The 20910-nt window shown below is 42.1% G+C and overlaps 1 protein-coding gene across 1 annotated transcript in view; it reads right to left on the minus strand.

The window, feature by feature from the left end:
• The window catches only part of LOC120517907 (ovochymase-2), an 83808-nt gene that overhangs the window by 51267 nt on the left and 11631 nt on the right, over positions 1 to 20910 (minus strand). The window contains exons 2-4 of the mRNA XM_039740421.1: positions 8927 to 9097; positions 8162 to 8268; positions 2801 to 2892 (exon numbers count right to left, since the gene is read on the minus strand). Coding sequence (XP_039596355.1) covers positions 2801 to 2892; positions 8162 to 8268; positions 8927 to 8972 — 245 coding nt within the window. The 5' untranslated portion in view covers positions 8973 to 9097. The remainder of the gene's footprint in view (positions 1 to 2800; positions 2893 to 8161; positions 8269 to 8926; positions 9098 to 20910) is intronic.

Below are 20910 nucleotides of genomic sequence, written 5' to 3' on the forward strand. Positions count from 1 at the left end.
ATGTCACAAGACCTTAAAAAAGGCTTCTTTTGGTCTTCATAACACTTATGAGACATCAGTAGATGAGTTATTGAACTCTGTGCTGTGTGGCATGTTGGACTATGAAGGATTCACAGGTCCTGTACTAAATTTCAAGAGAAATGTGTCTCAATTAAGTCACCACAGACGACTCCAAAGTGAAGTTTTAGGTCACAATGCACAATGAGATGAATAAACTCCTTACTAATGCTTTGTGATACCGAGAGAAGGCTTTGTTCAGGTCTGATGAAACATTAGTCAGTGAGTAATAGATGTATTTTTATAGTACCTAAACTAAAGTGTTATGACTTTATTTTAATGGCGGCAGAAAGTATAATGGATGATAGTTAGATTTTCTGTCCCCAACACTTCAATGTTAGGTCAGGCAGGTTGTGGAGCATGCACTGGTACAACACACCCACCACACAAAGAAACAGCTCGGGATCCCAGTTTGCAACCCCCCAGGCTGTCACACAATGTCCAGCCCTGCCACCTGGAAATGACCCTCTACCTGCTGCAGCCAAATATTAAGTGGACGTCCCCTTGGCCTTGCCCAGCCACTTGGGTCATCGACAATGAGGATGTTGTGAGCCGGATCACACTCAGGGAATCGCGCCACATGGCCGTAGTGCCGCAACTGACGCTCCCTCACAATGCAGGTAAAGTGCCTCACCCACCACTCATTCGACACAAAGTCAAACCAGCGGTACCCAAGGATTTTACTTACCTCTCTGGTGACTCTTCCTATGAAGTCAGTAGACAGATTGGGAGAGCATGGGGGGTCATGAGGTCGCTGGAAAGGGGTGTGTGGCGCTCCCAATATCTATGCAAAAGGACGAAGGTCCAAGTCTTTGGAGTCCTGGTGCTTCCCGTCTTGCTATAAGGTGGCGACACATGGATGCTATTCAGTGACCTGAGACGAAGACTGGACTCCTTTGGTACTGTGTCTCTTTGGAGAATCCTTGGGTACCATTGGTTTGACTTTGTGTCGAATGAGCAGTTGCTCATAGAGTCCCTAGTGAGGCACATTACCTTCATTGTGAGGGAGCGTCAGTTATGGCACTACAGCCATGTGGCGCGTTTCCCCGAGGGTGATCCGGCTTGTAAGATCCTCATTGTTGGGGACCCAAGTGGCTGGACCAGGCCAAGGGGTCGCCCACATAACACCTGGCTGCGGCAGATAAAGGGTAATTTCTGGAGGGTGGGACTGGACTACATGTCTGCCTGGGGGGTTGCCAACTGGGATCCCGAGTTGTTTCGCCGTTTAGTGGGTGCGGTAACGCACACTGCCAGTGCATGCTCGCCAATTTGACTTGACTTGACTTGTGCTGACACGCAAGCAGAGTACGGTGAAATTCTTAGCATCGCCACCATCCTGCACTGTGATAAACGAAGTTGTATGAAAATGTCGAATGTCATTTTATTTAACAGTCATCCTGGTCCTCATGGCTGACATCGTCTTTATTAGAAGTTCATGTCATGTGATTTGAATTCTACTCAAATGTCTGCCGTGTCATTTCTGAATGTATTGCTACAAGTAAATGTAAGTCTTTGCATAGAAATTCATAAAGGAAGTGCCTGAATTATTTAAAAGGTATTGTGGCAAAGTGTAATTTTTGGTCAATGTGATAATTCAATACCTTATTATTTATTATTAATTACATTTATATAGAGCTTTTCTAACCACTCTAAGCACTTTGCACAGACAGTAGGAGCCACTTTAACCTCCACTAATGTGTAGCGGCAGCCATTTTCACGCCAGTATGCTCACCACATGTGAGCTATTAGGTGGTGAAGTGGTGAGAGAGACAGTAGGCAATAAGGGACAGGGGATGATTAGGGGGCCGGAATGGACAAAACTGTGATGGGCAATTTAGCCAGGCCATCGGGATACACCCTGCTTAACAGAACAAGATGCAGAGGACAGAAAGATATGGAAGAAGATGATCCGCTGTGGCCACCCCTAATGGGAGCAGCCGAATGAAGAAGAAGAAGATTTTCTCTTTTTGAAAGATGCTCAGGGATCTTTTATAACCACAACAAGTCAAGACTTTGGTTTTACATCTCATCCAAAGGATGGTGCCAGTGTCACAGCACGGTGTCCTCGTCACTACATTGGGATCCACACACAGACCACTGGATAAGCGCCCCCTACAGGCCTCACCAACACTTCTTCCAGCATCAACCTTGTCCTTGTGCAGACCCCACCAGTTATTAGAGACCATTTAACTCTGTTCTTTGAGCACTTGGGTGTTTTTTGTTGTAGACCATAGAATTGGTTATTTTTAAAATTGTGCATAGTGGCTCATAGAATGTGTGATTTAGTGAAAGATCAAAGACACGGCTGTGCGACTACAACACAGAGCTCTCGGCTTTTGTGATCCTGAACTCCTTTATCCTCTTCAAATATTCCATTTGAAGTTTAGTTTGTGTTCTGTAGAGTAAGCCATGCTCCGTTCTCTTATCAGTCCCTCTGTAAGTACGTAATGAATAATTTCCCTAAAGCAAGTGATGTCAGCTGGTGCAGAGAATGGATTTCCTTTCCTAGCACAATTCATTGTGATCACATTAAATTATTGATTAAACAGAACTTTCATTCATATTCAGACCAACTGAATCAAATTCACTTCTACAGTAACCAAAGCCTATCCTGGCAGCATCAGACATAAGAGACGAGCCCACCTCAGATATGACAGACAGTAGAAACTGGCAGGACATTACACCATGGCCAAGTGAATATGTTAATGTCTAACAAAAAGATAATAATTAAGGGTCTCCTTACTCTTTTGGAAAACAGTGGGCTGCTGTTAGGATCCACTTTCTAGTGATGATGGAGCCTCCACAGATATGGTGGCCATCTCTTTGCAAAGAAATCTGAAAAAGAATGAAACAAAATCCTGAAAGTTAATGGAATTACACACATCAGCTCTCACACGTGAGGTTCTTCTACTTAACTACAAGTTGATCTCTCAGTTGGCCCATCGCTCGACTTGCTTTGTGCAGGTGGGAGCCTGTGATGGGGTCTCACTCGAACAGTCTTCTTACAAACAGACATTTTTCCAACATGTCACTTCACTCATTTTATATGGTATGATATGGTAAATCATTAGTCTTCCTACTTTCAAAGTAATTAACATCTTGGAACAATCATAGACCCAAAAGAACTTTACCCAGAATCAGTCTGCAAGAATATGACACCAGCACCCCTTCTTCCTTAGGACACAGATTTTTTGATTTAATATAAATTCCATGTTTTTAATAGAATGTGGACCAAGTTGGTTATAACTTTACAGCTGTCTTGGTTTGAAAGTTTCTGCCCATCCATCAATCCATTCAACTTGAGCTTCTTTTAGGAAGACAGAATGTCAGAGCCTTGTCTTGCAACATCCGGCATGAGGGACACGTCCATCACAGGTCAGACACCTTCACACAGGGCCAATCGACGTTTCCAGCTAACCTAACACACGCTTATCCAGCGGCCACACCGTGTGCACCACATAACAGGTAATCTACCTGAAGCAAAGAACATTTGGATGGAAGATCAACTAGGAAAAGCTTGGGCTGCTGCTGGAAGAGGTGTTAAGTGAGGCCGTCGGGGTTCTCTTACATGTGGTCTGTGTGTGGATCCTAATGCCCTGGTGCAATGACAGGGACACTGTGCTGATAAAACTGCCACCGTCCTTCAGATGACACATAAAAGCAAAGTCCTGACTCTCCGTGGTCATCAAAGAACCCTGGGCATCTTTCAAAAGGAATAGAGAGATGTCCTGGCTAAATTGCCCATTACAGCATCGTCCATTCTGGCCCCCTAATCATCCCCTGTCCCTAATCGGCCAGCTATCTCTGTCACTCCTTCACCACCTAATAGCTCATGTGTGGTGAGCATACTGGCACAATAATGGCTGCCGTCACATCATCCAGGTGGGGGCTACACATTGGTGGTGGCTGAAGTGGCTCCCTACTGTCTATGTAAAGCACCTTGATTGGGTTAGAAGAGCTCTATATAAATATGATTAATTAGAGACAAGAGCAGGACTAGGTTACAGGTATTTACATTATTATTTTTAGAATCAGCTTAGGTGACACAACAACCCACCCGAACATACAAATAGTGACGTTAGCATTGGGTTAACAATAAAACAAGAAAGTCCCGACAGTTCTGCATCATTTCACTGGCTCACTATTTACAGAGTTCCAACATTGACCATTCGATCAGAAGCTTAAGATTCTAAGGATGAAATGTCCATCCATCCACCTCCTTATTTCAGTTCAGGGTCCCAGGGTCATTGAGAGCCAATCCAGACATTACTGACAGTGGGCCAGATGCTAGTCCATGGCCTAAAGTACACTCTGAGCCAGGATGGAGTCGGAGAATAAGCCGACACCCATGTCTTTTTGATGTGGCCTGGAGCAAACCCCCAGCTGACGGCAATGAGCTGAGAAGTTCTTCGAGTGTCAGCTTGGGGTTTTTCTCAAAGTACTCAGACCTCCTCGGACATGCCATGCCAACCCCATGTTAGGTTTGCCAGTGACCGTAAATTGGCGCTGTGTGCCCTGACACTGAGTGGGGCCCATTCTGTCTTAGGCGGACTCAGGCTACCAGTGCACAGACAGACTGACAGACCTGAACACCACTACAATTAATGAATAATTGGCATCTCTTGTTCTTCTCTTTCAGCTGTTGTTAAAGGAATATTCCACCCAAAAAATATTTTTCTTATATGTTATTTACCTCAAGTAGTTTGTAGTGGTGGTCAAGAAATTTTTTAAATCCCATTTTTTACACACAGAATAATAGAAAATAGTTTATGATGTAATGTAATGAAATGGTAACTCGAGTAACATAAGAAGTGAAGTTCTTACATAACTTCTGACATCTAATCGACATGTCTGTTATCCAGTTGTATGCTCAAAACATGCAAAATGCATGCATTTTTTTTTTGTAATATATTTCTAAGAGGTAATTCCGGCAAAATGAGTGGACAAGATGAGCAGGAAAGACGCATTATCTTATCTTCCTCAAGTGGAGAATCAAAGCCCACCACCTTTAAGTCAGTGGGGAGGTGATGTCCAATAATATCTGAAATTGAAAAAAATCTAATTCTCACTCAGAGGATCAGATCAAACCTTTTTAAAAATATGGTGGAATCTAATCTATACTAATAAAAGGCAAAACCCTCACTGACTGACTGACTGACTGACTGACTGACTGACTGACTGACTGACTGACTCATCACTAATTCTCCAACTTCCCGTGTAGGTAGAAGGCTGAAATTTGGCAGGCTCATTCCTTACAGCTTACTTACAAAAGTTGGGCAGGTTTCATTTTGAAATTCTACGCGTAATGGTCATAACTGGAACCTATTTTTCTCCATATACTGTAATGGACTTTAGCTCGATAGTCGTGGGGGGCAGAGCTGCATGTGACATCATCACGCCTCCCACGTAATCATGTGAACTGACTGTGACCGCAGTACGTGGAAAAGAAGGAAGAGCTCCCAAAGAGCGCTGAAGAAAAATGCCGAATACTTTATTCATGAGATACAAGTTTAATGAGAAGACACGAGGTAAAAACGAGACTTTGGATCACTTTGTAACGGAGTTAAAATTGCTGTAGCGAGAAACTTTTAAGTGCCAGGTCTTAGCTAACATTAAATAAAGCCGTGGACATCACAACATCACACAAGAGAGCAGCTCACGTGAACTAACTAAATGCAGTACGAGTGATCACTTCCATGCATCAAACCTGTACAAAAAATGCATTAGACAATTGACAAGGTAGGAAAAGAATATGCTCTGATTTGAGCTCCACAGCTAACATGGTCTTGCAAAAGCAACTTCATCATGCTGCCACCAAATACTCACAGAAAAATCCACAAGTTAATACACACGCTGTCTCTAGAGTTTCTCCACACTCAATGTATTCCTCGCATCCCCTTTATACCCTCTGATCTTCCATTTCAATTCAGATGCCTCCAATTTCCAGTAAGGCTCTGCTTCGTGATGACAAGTAATAAGTCTCAGGGACAGACCCTACAAAACGATGCCATTGATTTCAGGCAAGATTGCTTTTCTCCTGGACAACTATACGTTGCATTCTCAAGAGTGAGCTTGCGCAGCTTCGTCATATTACAACCGGAGTGCAGCCAGAAACTGTTAAGTGCCGGGTCTTAGCTAACATTAAATAAAGCCGTGGACATCGCAACATCACACAAGAGAGCAGCTCACATGAACTGACTGAACGCAGTACGAGTGATCACTTCCATGCATCAAACCTGATCAAAAACGCATTACACAATTGACAAGGTGATGGCTTTATATGCCGTTCGTTTATAAAACAGCGGAGAAGCTGTGTAAAGGCTGTTTCACAAAAAACCAGCGGAGCGTCTTATATGAGCAGGCAGTCAGCTAAAGAAGGGAATCAATAAATATCTATAATCGTAATAAACAAACAAAAAATAACGTACAAGCCGTGGATTAAATAAAGGAAATGGGTACCTGAACAGTAAAGTAAGTCTCGAATAGCTACACAATAACTATAAGAATTGTGATAAACGAATAATAAAACAGTACAGAACCGCGAAGCAAGGAGAAACGATGGCCTTATATGGCGTTCATTTATAAAGCAGAGGAGAAGCTGTGTGAAGGCAGCTACACAAAAAAACAGCAGAGCGCCACACTCTGAATGTATTTCTGGCATCACCGTTATACCCTGTGATCTCCCATTTCAATTGAAATGCCTCAAATTTCCAGTAAGGCTCTGCTTCCTGATGACAATTAATAAGTCTCAGGGACACACCCTACAAAAGGTTGCCATTGATTTGAGGCAACATTGCTTTCCTCCTGGACAAAATTATACGTTGCATTCTCAAAAGTAATCTTAGTGCACAGCTTGGTCATATTACAACCGGAGTGCTGAACTGACAACGTGGTATACAAAGAGATCCTTAAAAGATAGTTATTGGTATATTTTCCCTTAGTTTAAAAAGATTTTCTTTTCTTCTTAATAAAAATTTAAAAGCAGTTTTTTATCGCTGCGAAGCGCTGGGATTTTGCTATATACAGTATATGTATGTATGTATGTATGTGTATATATATGTTGATATGTGTATGTGTAGATATGTGTATATGTAGATATGTTTATATGTGTGTGTATATATATATATATATATATATATATACTGTATGACAACAACACTTATAACAGTGACAAAACAATTACATTGACAATCATGTTACGTTATTTTTAAAATGTTTCCTTTTCTTTTTTCATAACTTCTTTAACACACTAATTCTCTGCTGCGAAGCGCGGGTATTCTGCTAGTCATTAATATTTTAGAATAAAATTTTATATCAGGGAAAAGGATACTCTTCCAATTTGCTGCTTTTAAAGATTTGATTTGGTTGTTGGCTTTCTTCTCCTTCTCTTGGGCGATGGTTAAATTTTAGTTTAGATTTGGTTGTATGGAGTGTTATTTGCTTTTAATTAAAATCAATAAAAAAACAAAAAGGAAAGGCGCATTCCCATAATACTGTGCGTTTGTAGTTCACACAGGTCAAATGACCAATGAATACAAACACACAGCATTGTGGGAATGCGTCTTTTCTTTTTATCTTGTACGCTAAGTAATAACATTTTAGCAAAAAAAAATACATGCAATGTGAACATTTTGAGCATGCAACTGGATAACAGATTTGTGAATTTTGCAACGTGAGTTTTTTTTCCCATGGACGTTTTTTAACATTGATTCATGTCTTCACATTTAACACGCTGCTCGTTCTGTTAGACAGAACGGGTCACCATTACGTTTCATTACAGCATAAACTGTTTTCTCTAATTCTTTATGAAGACTTGAGGTTAAACATTTTTCACAGCCAAACACTGCACAGTACATGGGGTAAGTAACATAAAAATAATTTTTAGGTGGAAGGAGAAACGATGAAGAAGAGGAAGCTTATCCCTTATCACTTATTTTATTAGTGTCGACTCACTCCTGACCTTGTACAGAAATGATCTCCCAATCAGCTCGCACAGAACATCTTTTTTTCTGAGACTAATTGATTTGAACCCTTGTTGTAATATTTTCAAATTCAGAAGATTGACTTCTTGACTAAAACTGACCGCTTTCATTTACTTATTTACCTGCCAGCAATGATCTCCATATTTGGACTCCTGTCCACCAACAATTCGGGAAATTAAGCTTAAATTCTCGACTCCGTGGTTGGTTTGTGGCTGTCCACATTTATAACCTACAAAATAAACAAAAAATAATTAGAATTTCTGATTGCACATTTCACTCGATTTGATGAAAAGCCGTATGGTGAGCATTCAAGGCAGTCTGTGGTTAACATTTTTCAGTAATCTCGTACAAGTTCTTTGTAGTCTAGTAATTTTTTTTTCAAATTGCTAATCATAAGAAGGAAAACGTGTTTTAAAAAGAAAGAACAGAAGGATGAAGATTGGTCTGAGCAGCTTACCAGTCTCCGTGGGCACCACGGCCGCATAGCCTTGTCTAAGGATGGCCCAGAGCGCGAGCAGCACAAGACAGGTCTCCATCGTGACCGGACTGTCACTGGCCTGAGACGACACCGTGATTGCTTTTATAGGGGAGCTGTTGCCCCGAGGGAGAGGAGCAATAAGAGCAGGCATTGTTTATTCACCATGAAGTGAACCAGGACGTTGGCAATAAAACTGGGAACGGTGAGACATTGTCATGGAACTGGGCAGAACACCACAAAAGGCTGATTTCCAAGAAGATTGGGCTTTGCTTTCTTTTTTTTTTTAAACTGCGCCTTTTAATTAGTGAACAATAATCTCTTTACTCATGACAACAGCGCATTAAATAAACAACTCAAGCAATTGTTGATTTAGTCATAAAACTTCAAAGCTGAATGTGAGATTCATTACCTGTCTCTGAAAGAAATCTCCTTCCATATAAGTAATGCCGTTCCATAAATTCCCATAATCCTTTGCAAGTGTGGAAACATCCAACTCCTTAGCCGTATTTTACTTTTACAGCTGAGTGGTGTGCCGTTGAATACCAAGGACTCTTTACCAGTTTGTGTCCTCTATGGAGACCTGTTAGCAGGTGTGATGAGAAAGACCCCACATGTTGTTACCGGGTATTTCAAAAAGAACCCCAAAATATGCCATCGTCAGATGATAAAGAGCAGAAGGATCTTATATCCATCATCAGAAAACTCACTAGAGAGTGCAGCTGGTCAACAATTAAAGCAGCCTTTCATGTGAAAGAGCAACCATAAAAATGTGTCTTACGCTGAGCAACTCCACCCCGCGACCAGACCCTTACTTCGGCTTCTTGCTACTCCGAGAGCCATTGTTGTAAAGCAATGATGAGTTTTACAGGTCCTGCTGACTGCTGCCACAGTTGTGGCGATGTGCTTAGACAAATACCTGTGCGGTAGGAAACATTTATGGGAAAGGAGAACACAAGACACCCCATCGGCTGTTCTACTAAACAACCTTTATAACGTACATCGACTCTCTGGTGGCATTCCTAATAAATGAGAGTTCAGATGTTGCCACCTTCCTAACCCTCCTGTCTCTAGCACACATTGCTCATCCATCCTATCATTTCCTGAGGGTTCAAAGTCCAAAACATGGAGAGGTGGAGCCTGGCCTGGCATCAATGAGTGGAAGGCTTAATACAATGGCAGTTCATCACTGGGCACCCTGCAGCAGACAGACGAGGCGGGAAAATGTCAAGGCCATGTCAGTTCACTAACTACTATAAAGTATGAGTGTGTACTCTGGGAGGTCCTCAGGGGGCATCAGGCACCCCAACTGGCAACACAAGCATAGACTAAACTTAAAGAGAGTTAGGATCAGCCTGCTGTGGAACCTACCTCTGTAACGACTGAACTAAACAGTCAAAAAAAAGAAGAGTTAGAGTGAGGAACGAGTGAAATAACGGAGTCAAAAAACAAAGCAGAGGTCAAAACCAGTAGTCAAAAAGCAGAGTGGTCAAATCGGAAATTCAGAGTCGAAGAACAAACTCATCTCAAGACACAAGGAGCAAAAGGAAACAGAACTGCAAATTATAGTATTTTCACCAATTCTCAGATAGAAATTGGAAATTGAGACCAGTGGAAGATTGAGATATGGGTGGCACGAGGTGCCTGTACCAAAACATTTGTAACGGTGATTACAGCCTGAGCCAGTCAAACCATTAGGAGTATTATTTATATACAGTGGTGTGAAAAACTATTTGCCCCCTTCCTGATTTCTTATTCTTTTGCATGTTTGTCACACAAAATGTTTCTGATCATCAAACACATTTAACCATTAGTCAAATAGAACACAAGTAAACACAAAATGCAGTTTTTAATGATGATTTTTATTATTTAGGGAGAAAAAAATCCAAACCTACATGGCCCTGTGTGAAAAAGTAATTGCCCCTGAACCTAATAACTGGTTGGGCCACCCTTAGCAGCAATAACTGCAATCAAGCGTTTGCGATAACTTGCAATGAGTCTTTTACAGCGCTCTGGAGGAATTTTGGCCCACTCATCTTTGCAGAATTGTTGTAATTCAGCTTTATTTGAGAATTTTCTAGCATGAACCGCCTTTTTAAGGTCATGCCATAGCATCTCAATTGGATTCAGGTCAGGACTTTGACTAGGCCACTCCAAAGTCTTCATTTTGTTTTTCTTCAGCCATTCAGAGGTGGATTTGCTGGTGTGTTTTGGGTCATTGTCCTGTTGCAGCACCCAAGATCACTTCAGCTTGAGTTGACGAACAGATGGCCGGACATTCTCCTTCAGGATTTTTTGGTAGATAGTAGAATTCATGGTTCCATCTATCACAGCAAGCCTTCCAGGTCCTGAAGCAGCAAAACAACCCCAGACCATCACACTACCACCACCATATTTTACTGTTGGTATGATGTTCTTTTTCTGAAATGCTGTGTTCCTTTTATGCCAGATGTAACGGGACATTTGCCTTCCAAAAGTTCAACTTTTGTCTCATCAGTCCACAAGGTATTTTCCCAAAAGTCTTGGCAATCATTGAGATGTTTCTAAGCAAAATTGAGATGAGCTCTAATGTTCTTTTTGCTTAACAGTGGTTTGCGTCTTGGAAATCTGCCATGCAGGCCGTTTTGCCCAGTCTCTTTCTTATGGTGGAGTCGTGAACACTGACCTTAATTGAGGCAAGTGAGGCCTGCAGTTCTTTAGACGTTGTCCTGGGGTCTTTTGTGACCTCTCGGATGAGTCGTCTTTGCACTCTTGGGGTAATTTTGGTCGGTCGGCCACTCCTGGGAAGGTTCACCACTGTTCCATGTTTTTGCCATTTGTGGATAATGGCTCTCACTGTGGTTCGCTGGAGTCCCAAAGCTTTAGAAATGGCTTTATAACCTTTACCAGACTGATAGATCTCAATTACTTCTGTTCTCATTTGTTCCTGAATTTCTTTGGATCTTGGCATGATGTCTAGCTTTTGAGGTGCTTTTGGTCTACTTCTCTGTGTCAGGCAGCTCCTATTGAAGTGATTTCTTGATTGAAACAGGTGTGGCAGTAATCAGGCCTGGGAGTGGCTACGGAAATTGAACTCAGGTGTGATACACCACAGTTAGGTTATTTTTTAACAAGGGGCAATTACTTTTCACACAGGGCCATGTAGGTTTGGATTTTTTCTCCTAAATAATAAAAACCATCATTTAAAAACTGCATTTTGTGTTTACTTGTGTTATATTTGACTAATGGTTAAATGTGTTTGATGATCAGAAACATTTTGTGTGACAAACGTGCAAAAGAATAAGAAATCAGGAAGGGGGCAAATAGTTTTTCACACCACTGTAAACAACCCCAAGAGGGACTCCCACCCACCTATGGCTCAAAATAGGCTTTGACCGGTACTGAACAAGACCACCTTTCAACCCTTCACCAATGATCTCGATGCCATGAACCTAGAGGCCACACTCCTAGCAACCAGGACCACAAAATGGTGGTGGCCATAGTCAAAACAAAATGGCTTCCAAAAACACATTAAATAAAAGTCAACTTTTGAACGAGGGCTCCACTTAAGAAAATAATTACAGCCTCAAATCCTTTGGGTAAAATATCCCCAGAAATGACATCAAGAGGATTTTTATACAAGGAGGAAAGCCTAAAAAAATAAATAAAATTTCATTCATAACAACCTCAAGATCAATGCATTTCAAGTACTCTCCATTTTTGTTGACTGAAGGTGATAATAACACTGAATATTCAAATAATTAATTAATTAATTTTCACTAATGTCCTTGAGTACGAGATTCACCCTTAAATTATGCTGCTGGATCTACTTTATCAATGCATCTGAGGATTTTTTTGGGGATTAGATCTCCATACAGTCTTCTCTGCTCGAGACTAAACAGGTTTAATTTGTTGAGTGTGTCAGAGTAGAACATATCTTTAAGTCCTGGGATGCACTTGGTTGCTCTCCTCTGCGCAGCTTCTTTCTTTTACCGTGGTGGCCAGAACTGCACACACTACTCCAGGTGTGGTCTCAGTAGTGCATTAAAGCATACAGATGGTACTGCGAGGGTCAGTTGGCAGTGAAACCTCCCATCGCAAACATCCTAGAGAGGGCATCAGGTGAGTGTGAGAGGTGGTGTCAACATACCAAGCAGCAGACACTTGACCTTTCATCCCCAGCCTGCTCCATCACACTGTTTCTGGTTGCAGAGCACAGCATGTTGCATGCCATGGGATCAGGTGCTGTGCTGGTCAGTGTGGTAGATTGAACAGTGACATCCACAGCCACAGTTCTAAGATGGTCTCTAATGGGGACAGCCCCTCTGAGCTCAAAGGTGAGTCAGCTGTGACCAGGCAGCATGTCCATCAGAGTACATGCCAAGGCTTTGGTTCTAAAAGTTTCAGAACACTTGAATTTGGAAAACAGGGATGCAGACAGTGAGCTGGCCTGCCTCATTCAGCACAGCTTTCCAGAAGATCCCTGAGGTTTCAAATTTTTTTCTACTTTATATTTTTAGCTAATATGGAAAAAAAAGACTGGACTTAGGGCTTCATTGTGCTGCAGTGGCTAACGCGGGTGCCTCTCGGCTGCAAAGGCCTGTGCCTGATTGTCAGTTCAGTCAGGCTGTGTAGAGTTGGCACATTGTCCCTGTGTTTGGGTGGGTTTTCTCTATCGACCACAATCCAAAGACGTATGTGCTAAGTTAACCTGACCTGATGTGCTAGACTGTGAAGGACGACACTCTGCCAGGGTTAATTCTTGCTTTGTGCCCAGAGCTGCCAGGACATCTGCTGGCCTCCTGCAGTGTTGTACTGGAATAATAATTTATATAATTTGTAAAATGAATGGATGGAGGCATTGATAATTTAGTGCAGATTTGTATATGTATGTGCTCTGTAATGACTGGTGTCCCATTCATGGTGGGTTCCTGTCATGCTCTCAGTTCTACTGGTAGGGGCTTTCTTGATGTGTTGTTACTTTGTTGTATTGGGGCTCAGAAAATGCTTGGATAGCTGAAAGACAGGAGTCAAAGTTGACATCCTTTGGGAAAGAAGCAGATCTTTTTTTTGGTGAAATGACATCAACAAGGTGATACATTCAGAAGCCTAAGCAATCAGAGTGAATGCTGGTGTGTTGTTTTTGACACACAGTAAAGATTATCCTAATATTTATATGTATTATTGAATCAGGGAGAAAAGGACTGTACTGGATGGCTAGGCAGAGGGAACGAGCTGGGAAAGATGTGCTGCAGGTTAGGATGATAAAGGATAAAGATGGAAATGAACTCACAAGCGAGGAAAGTGTGTTGAGCAGATGGAAAGAGAAGAGTACTTTGAGAGGCTGATGAATGAAGAGAATGAGAGAGAGAAGGTTGGATGACGGGGAGAATCAGGAAGTGCAACGGATTAGCAAGGAGGAAGTAAGGACAGCTATGAGGAGGATGAAGAATGGAAAAGCCGTTGGTCCAGATGACATACCTATGGAAGCATGGAGGTGTACTGGTGCTGATTTGTAAGAATAAGTTGGATGTGCAGAGCTGTAGTAACTACAGGTGGATACAATTGATGAGCCACAGCATGAAGTTATGGGAAAGAGTAGTGGAAGCTATGTTAAGAAGTGAGGTGATGGTTAGTGAGCAGCAGTATGATTTCATGCCAAGAAAGAGCACCACAGATGCGATGTTTGCTCTGAGGGTGTTGATGGAGAAGTATAGAGAAACCCAGAAGGAGTTGCATTGCGTCTTTGTGGACCTGGAGAAAGCATATGACAGGGTGCCTAGAGAGGAGTTATGGTATTGTATGAGGAAGTCTGGAGTTGTAGAGAAGTATGTAAGAGTTGTACAGGATATGTACGAGGGAACTGTGACAGTGGTGAGGTCTGCAGTAGGAGTGACGGATGCATTCAAGGTGGAGGTGGGATTACTTCAGGGATCAGCCCTGAGCCCTTTCTTACTTGCTATGGTGATGGACAGGTTGGCAGATGAGATTAGACAGGAGTCCCCGTGGTCTATGATGTTTGCTGATGACATTGTCATCTGTAGCGATAGTAGAGAGCAGGTTGAGGAGACCCTGGAGAGAGCTGGAGATATGACCTAGAGAGGAGAGGAATGAAGGTCAGTAGGAACAAGACAGAATACATGTGTGTGAATGAGAGGGAGGTCAGTGGAATGGTGAGGATGCAAAGGAGTAGAGTTGGCAAAGGTGGATGAGTTTAAATACTTGTAATCAACAGTACAGCGTAATGGGGATTGTGGAAGAGAGATGAAAAAGAGAGTGCAGGCAGGTGGAATGAGTGGAGAAGAGGGTCAGGAGTAATTTGTAACAGACGGGCATCAGCAAGAGTGAAAGGGAAGGTCTACAGGACGGTAGTGAGACCAGCTATGTTATATGGGTTGGATGTGGTGGCACTGACCAGAAAGCAGGAGACAGAGCTGGAGGTGGCAGAGTTAAAGATGCTAAGATTTGCATTGGGTGTGATGAGGATGGATAGGATTAGACATGAGTACATTAGATGGTCAGCTAAAGTTGGACGGTTGGGAGACAAAGTCAGAGAGGCAAGATTGCATTGGTTTGGACATGTCCAGAGGAGAGATGCTGGGTATATTGGGAGAAGGATGCTAAGGGTAGAGCTGCCAGGGAAGAGGAACAGAGGAAGGCCTAAGAGAAGGTTTATGGATGTGTTGAGAGAGGACATACAGGTGATGGGTGTAACAGAACAAGATGAAGAGGACAGAACGATATGAAAGAAGATGATCCGCTGTGGCGACCCCTAACAGGAGCAGCCAAATGAAGAAGATTATTGAATCAACAAAAGTCAACTCCAGCTAGGAAAGCTGCAAACCAAAAGCCAGTAGGCATCTCAGGTTTCAAAGTTGTTTTTATCCCTTTAAGCCCGGTGTTTTGAGTTCACAAGTTTAATTATTTCCTTGCATTCTTATTGGAGTTAATTGTGCAAGAAAGCTGAAATGATCACCTGTTTGCGTAGACCTGCCAGGGCCCCTCAAAGGTTAATTAGAAACAAACTAGTTTTTAACTGTAACACACAAAAACACTCTTAAAATGGCCTGTTGTGCCAGGTTGATGTGATCGTGAGTGGATATTTCACTCTAAGCCCCAGGGAATCTCACCGGGACCCTAAACTATCCGAGTCATTAGACAGCCTGAGTGGTAGAAGAGACCGAATCCCAGAATAAGAGGAGTACTGTGTCATCTGGTACTGCTGCTCATGGAAAGACATTGGAGAGGTCAGGAGCCTAGGAATCCAAGGATGAAAAGATTCTGTCATCACATTGAACAGCCCACCACAGACTTCTAATGTCGAATGCCGAGGAGGAGGTGGGCGGCCAGTTGACTGAGGTCTCCAGAACTACAACTGAGTCCGAGTCTGTCTTTGACTTTTTCTGTTTTAAAAGTCCGTGGACCGTTAGAGGTTTATTTTCTCCAGGGCTACTGCTGAAGACTGGAGATTTTGATTTCTCCATTCTCAACTGGCCATAGTTGAATGATAATATTAATGGACTGATTCTGTACACTTTCATTTATGTTAATCAGTTTGTCCAAAATGTGTTGGCTTTGTCATCCTTTGTGTTTAATCAAATCAGTGTGTTTCTATGTAGGTGTTAGTAGTTAGAAATTCATTTTCCAATGTCCCTGAGACGACAGATTAGCGTCTATTTGCTTTGTACAATGGATGTTTAGCCATTTTAACATACATATCCATTAATCAGACACCTCGTGCTTCTGTACAGCTGCTTTCAGCGTTCACATAGTGCAACGCCACCTTTTGAAACATAAACAGGCACAACACTGCGGTGGGTACTGGACGCACTTCCTTTAGCGGTCCTGAACTGAATAGTCAGATACTAGAATGTCGTTTTTCTCTTTGTGCATTGGTCACCTCAGTTGAGGGGCAACAAAGACAAGATCCATCCTGCCTGGTGACGCACCACCTCAACTCAGGCCAGGAATAACTAAGTAAAGACCTGGCGGCTTTTCTTCTTCTGCTTATTGTGTTTGCTTTTGAGTCTGAGTGCACGGCAGTAAAAACAAGTGATCCGGAGACACTTAATGGCAAGTTGACCTTTTAAAACTGCTGCACTTGAAGCAAATATGCCAAGAATACTCGTTAAATTCTACCGTGAAAGGCAAATTCTCAGTTCTTTTAATGAGGGCCTACAGAACTTGAGAAAAACATGAAAGGTTTTAATAAGGTTTATACAAGACAGTGGCAGCCGGCCAGGATTGCCTCTGATTCCAGGAACCCTGTAATGGATCATTCAGAAAGAAGATGGAGAGATGGGTGGCAGGGTATGGTTTGTCTTCTGCTAAAATAGGTTCTGGTTTGACGGTATCCTCCAGTGGATCTAGAAGATGGATGGGTGAATTCAGTCCAGAGGTGCACCAGGTGTCAAAGAAGTTATTCAAGACCCTGAAGGGTAAAAAGGCATTGTCTCCTTATAATTAGTCAAGCAGCCAATGCACAGTTGTATATGACAGAGCAGACATGCCTGTACCCTCAGTAAAAATTTGAAGCGGGACCCTAAATCTGCGTAGTCGGAGCACTGGAGAACAGACCAGACAGTGCGCACCCCGATTACGTTTAAGCAACTAGGTGGAAACATTTATAGGGTGATAGTGCTCAGCTGTACCCAAACCAAAAATGGACCAAGGAATCCAACATGTACAAAAAGATGGTGTCTCTATTGCAAAAAATAAAACACACAAAGGAAAGTAAAAATAGGAGTAGCACACAATGTACAAATGGGTGGCATGGTGGCACAGTGGTAGTAAGGAGACCAGCGTTTCAGTCACCCGGGTACTCCCTGCGTCATGTTCGCGTGATGTCCCCCCCCCCACAGTCCAAACACATGCCGGTTAGGTGGATTGTCGATACTGAAACGGCCCTAATGTGCACTAGGGGTCAGTTTGTGTGTGTTCCCCCTGGCACCACATCCAGGATTTGTTTCTGCTTTGTGCCTTATGCTAGCTGGGCTCCAGCAGACTTTCGCAACCCTGTTCAGCACAAAGCGGGTTACATAATGGCTGACTGACAATGTACAAATGGAAAATAAATAACCTCGGCCTCAGTAGGCATTCCTAAACGGCTTGATGATACCTGCCTGTGCTATGAGGTGCCCACCACATTTACGCATAACATGCAATAAACTTTTAATCAGTGCCTGTGCCATTTCGCCAGTTTTGGTGCCATTCCAAGTTCTTGTCAATCTTCCACTCCAACTGCCTAGCCTGCCTGCTCACGAGATCTTCATAATCCCCATCCTGATCACACTTTTAGGGTCCCTTCTGTTCTCCCCTCAGTAATTTCCAGATCAGCAGATGGTCTTCATTTGAACCAGAGCCACCAGGCTAGCAGTCCACCCAGCAGCCCTCTGAGCAGATGGCACATACAGCAATAATGTGTGTTGGTTTCAGCGAGCTTCACACAAAGACAGCAAAAACATTTAGCGTTACACATGTTGGGAAATAATGTCATTGCCGTTTGGCTGCCTGTTATGGATTGCCTTCTGGTTTGGTTACTTTTTGGATGAAATTCTGAGGCTTGAAACTTGTATTGGGGGTTTTGGGATCACAGAATAGGAACCGAATGTTTATATATGAATTCGACGCTTATTTAAGTTTTTTAATTATTTTTATGCCTGTGACCTGCAATTTTGCTTTCTGTGATCTCCACCATTTTGGGACTTCTATCGTTAGGACAGCTGCCCACGTTGTTAGGGGTCTGACCTTGCAGGTCATGTTTTGATGTAATGGGTTACAAAGTCAGCCTATAGTACATGTCCTTATCTGAGCTGAGGATAGCAAACCCTTTCCAAAACTCTCTCTATGATTTTTACTTGACGGAATACGCTCTTCTGGCTTTAACTTTTGCGTCTCATTTTTTGCTTCAGCGCACTCCATTTCTCGGCTTTGACTCGGTTGTCTACTGGCTGCCTCACAAATCCCCGTCAGTTCACTGACGCTGCACAGGCTCCCTTCCCTTCCTCACACAAGATCTCAACAAATCACAGCCACTAAATCGCTTGAACAGACACTGTCCTTGCTGGGGCCAAACGAACGGTCCAGCCCTGAATTTTGTGCACCGATCACGTTGAGATGCTGCACTCTAAACGTTAGTCAGTTCAGTCTCTATGGCCATTAGAGAGTGCGACTTCAAACATCTTTGTGTCCTCCTTGTTCTCAGTTTCTTTTTGAACTTTCAGGGGTCCAAGATCCGTACCACCACATCTAGGTTCATCTTCAGAGACTCAGATGGCTGGATATTGAAAGAGGTCCACCTGACCCTTGGCCCCTAGACTTGTGCCCAACATGCCAGTTCAGAGACCCATGTGTTATCCATTCAACCCCAGACCTAACATTATCCTTAATCGCCTTAGCGTTATACCCAATCATCACTTATGCTGTATAAACAGAACAAAAAGCGTTAGTACCGAGTGTAACTTGGGTAACTGTACAGACACGTCTCGCATAACACTCGAGGTTTACTCAGGCTGTCAAAGTGCTAACAGGGTTAGGGCTGAGCGTTATTCTGGCAACAGTATAAGCATGTCTTGCGTTAGCATCAGGCCCGAGTCTTACCCGGGCAAAGGTGTAGACACATCTTCTCCTAACATCATAATGGCATCTCGTAAGAAACGCCCCTCATCAGTAGTGATCTGTGAATCTGTCAGGCAGTGAAATTGAAACGGACGCTAATGCTAAGGAAGTTAAAGGGCCGAAATGGTATGGCAAACCCCGGTCTACATCCTCTCAAGGGCAGCAACCCTTTCACATCGTAGTGTAAATTCAATTTATTTATAATACTTTTACTGTATATAATAGTATAATAAACTAGCAAAATACCCGCGCTTCGCAGCGGAGAAGTAGTGTGTTAAAGAAGTAATGAAAAAGAAAAGGAAACATTTTGAAAATAACGTAACATGATTGTCAATGTAATTGTTTTGTCATTGTTGTTAGTGATGAGTGTTGCTGTCATATATATATATATATATATATATATATACATACAGTATATATACACACACACACATAAACATATATATATATATACACACATACATCCACATATATATAAACATATATATACATACATATCTACATATATACATATACACACACACACACATCTATATATATATATATATATATATATACATATATACAGTCTTTGGGGTGCGAGCAACTGTTGCTGGGGGTGCCAGAATCCATGAAGGAAGAAAAATGAAAAACATTTTTTTTATAAAATCTTAATTTATATATCCATTCCTAAATAATTAAATGGGCAGTCTATTTCGTATCAGTGCAATATGCTGCTTGTTAAAACAGATGACTCCCGCTCTTACGTGCAAGTCTGCGTGGATAATATGAACTATCATATTTGTTCAAGTTCTATTTAAATTTTAAATAGAAGGAATTTTTATTTAGTCGACAGAATATTATTCGGAATAAATCAACTCAAACCTTAAATAACTTATAATATTTTGCTCTCCATAAAAATATATCCTGTCTAAATTATACAAGTTAGAAATAAACGTTAAAAGAACAAACATTCAAATTTCTTTACTCTTATGTAATTTTATATAAAAAATAAACTTAAATTTTAAATATCCCAAAAGATTTTGCTCTCCATAAAAATATATCCTGTCAAAATTATACAAATTCAAATATGAACATGCTGCATAACAAAACCTGGAAATATAAAATAAAATGTGTTCTTTTCAGCAATAACAAATCAAACCATTCAGTTGTCTTTGCTCTTATGTCATTTTATGAGAACTGGGCGCCTGGCATCTTTTTTTGGCAACAAGTTTGTTTCTGTTTGGTGTGAGGTTCTGTGTTGTGGAGATTCTCAGGATGGACTGCAGGTGCTCATCAGTGAGGCGACTCCTGTGTGCTGTTTTGTTAGTCTTCATCACTGAGAAGAGCTTCTCACACAGATATGTGCTACCAAACATGCACAAGGTTCGAGCCGCATGTAGACGGAGCTGGAGCATTTCTGCGGAAATGGAGTGAATAAACTGTGCGGGCCGTGCAGTATCGTACTTTGCCTTCAGTGTGCCATTACACTGCAGCTCAATCACCTCCATCTGAATCTGCACAGGTGCAGTTTCCACATCAACGGCAAATGGGTTGCGAAACAACTCAAAATTCTTTTTTTGTTCTTCAAAGTCACCAAAGCGCCGTGCGAACTCAGTGCGCAGTGCGCCAGTTTATCAGCAAAGTGCGTTTGGGAACACCGTTGTGCTGACTTGGTTCAACATTACTTGGCAACAGGGAAAGTGGGGCAAGTTGCACTGGTGCATTTGTGTCTCCCATAAAAGTAGCTTCACTTGAAATCACTTTGTGATTTTGCACAGGTAAAAACGTCTGCTGAAGTGTCAGATTCTTCTTTAACTC

Source organism: Polypterus senegalus, chromosome 1 (genome assembly GCF_016835505.1).
Source record: "Polypterus senegalus isolate Bchr_013 chromosome 1, ASM1683550v1, whole genome shotgun sequence".
Classification (NCBI taxonomy): domain Eukaryota; kingdom Metazoa; phylum Chordata; class Cladistia; order Polypteriformes; family Polypteridae; genus Polypterus; species Polypterus senegalus.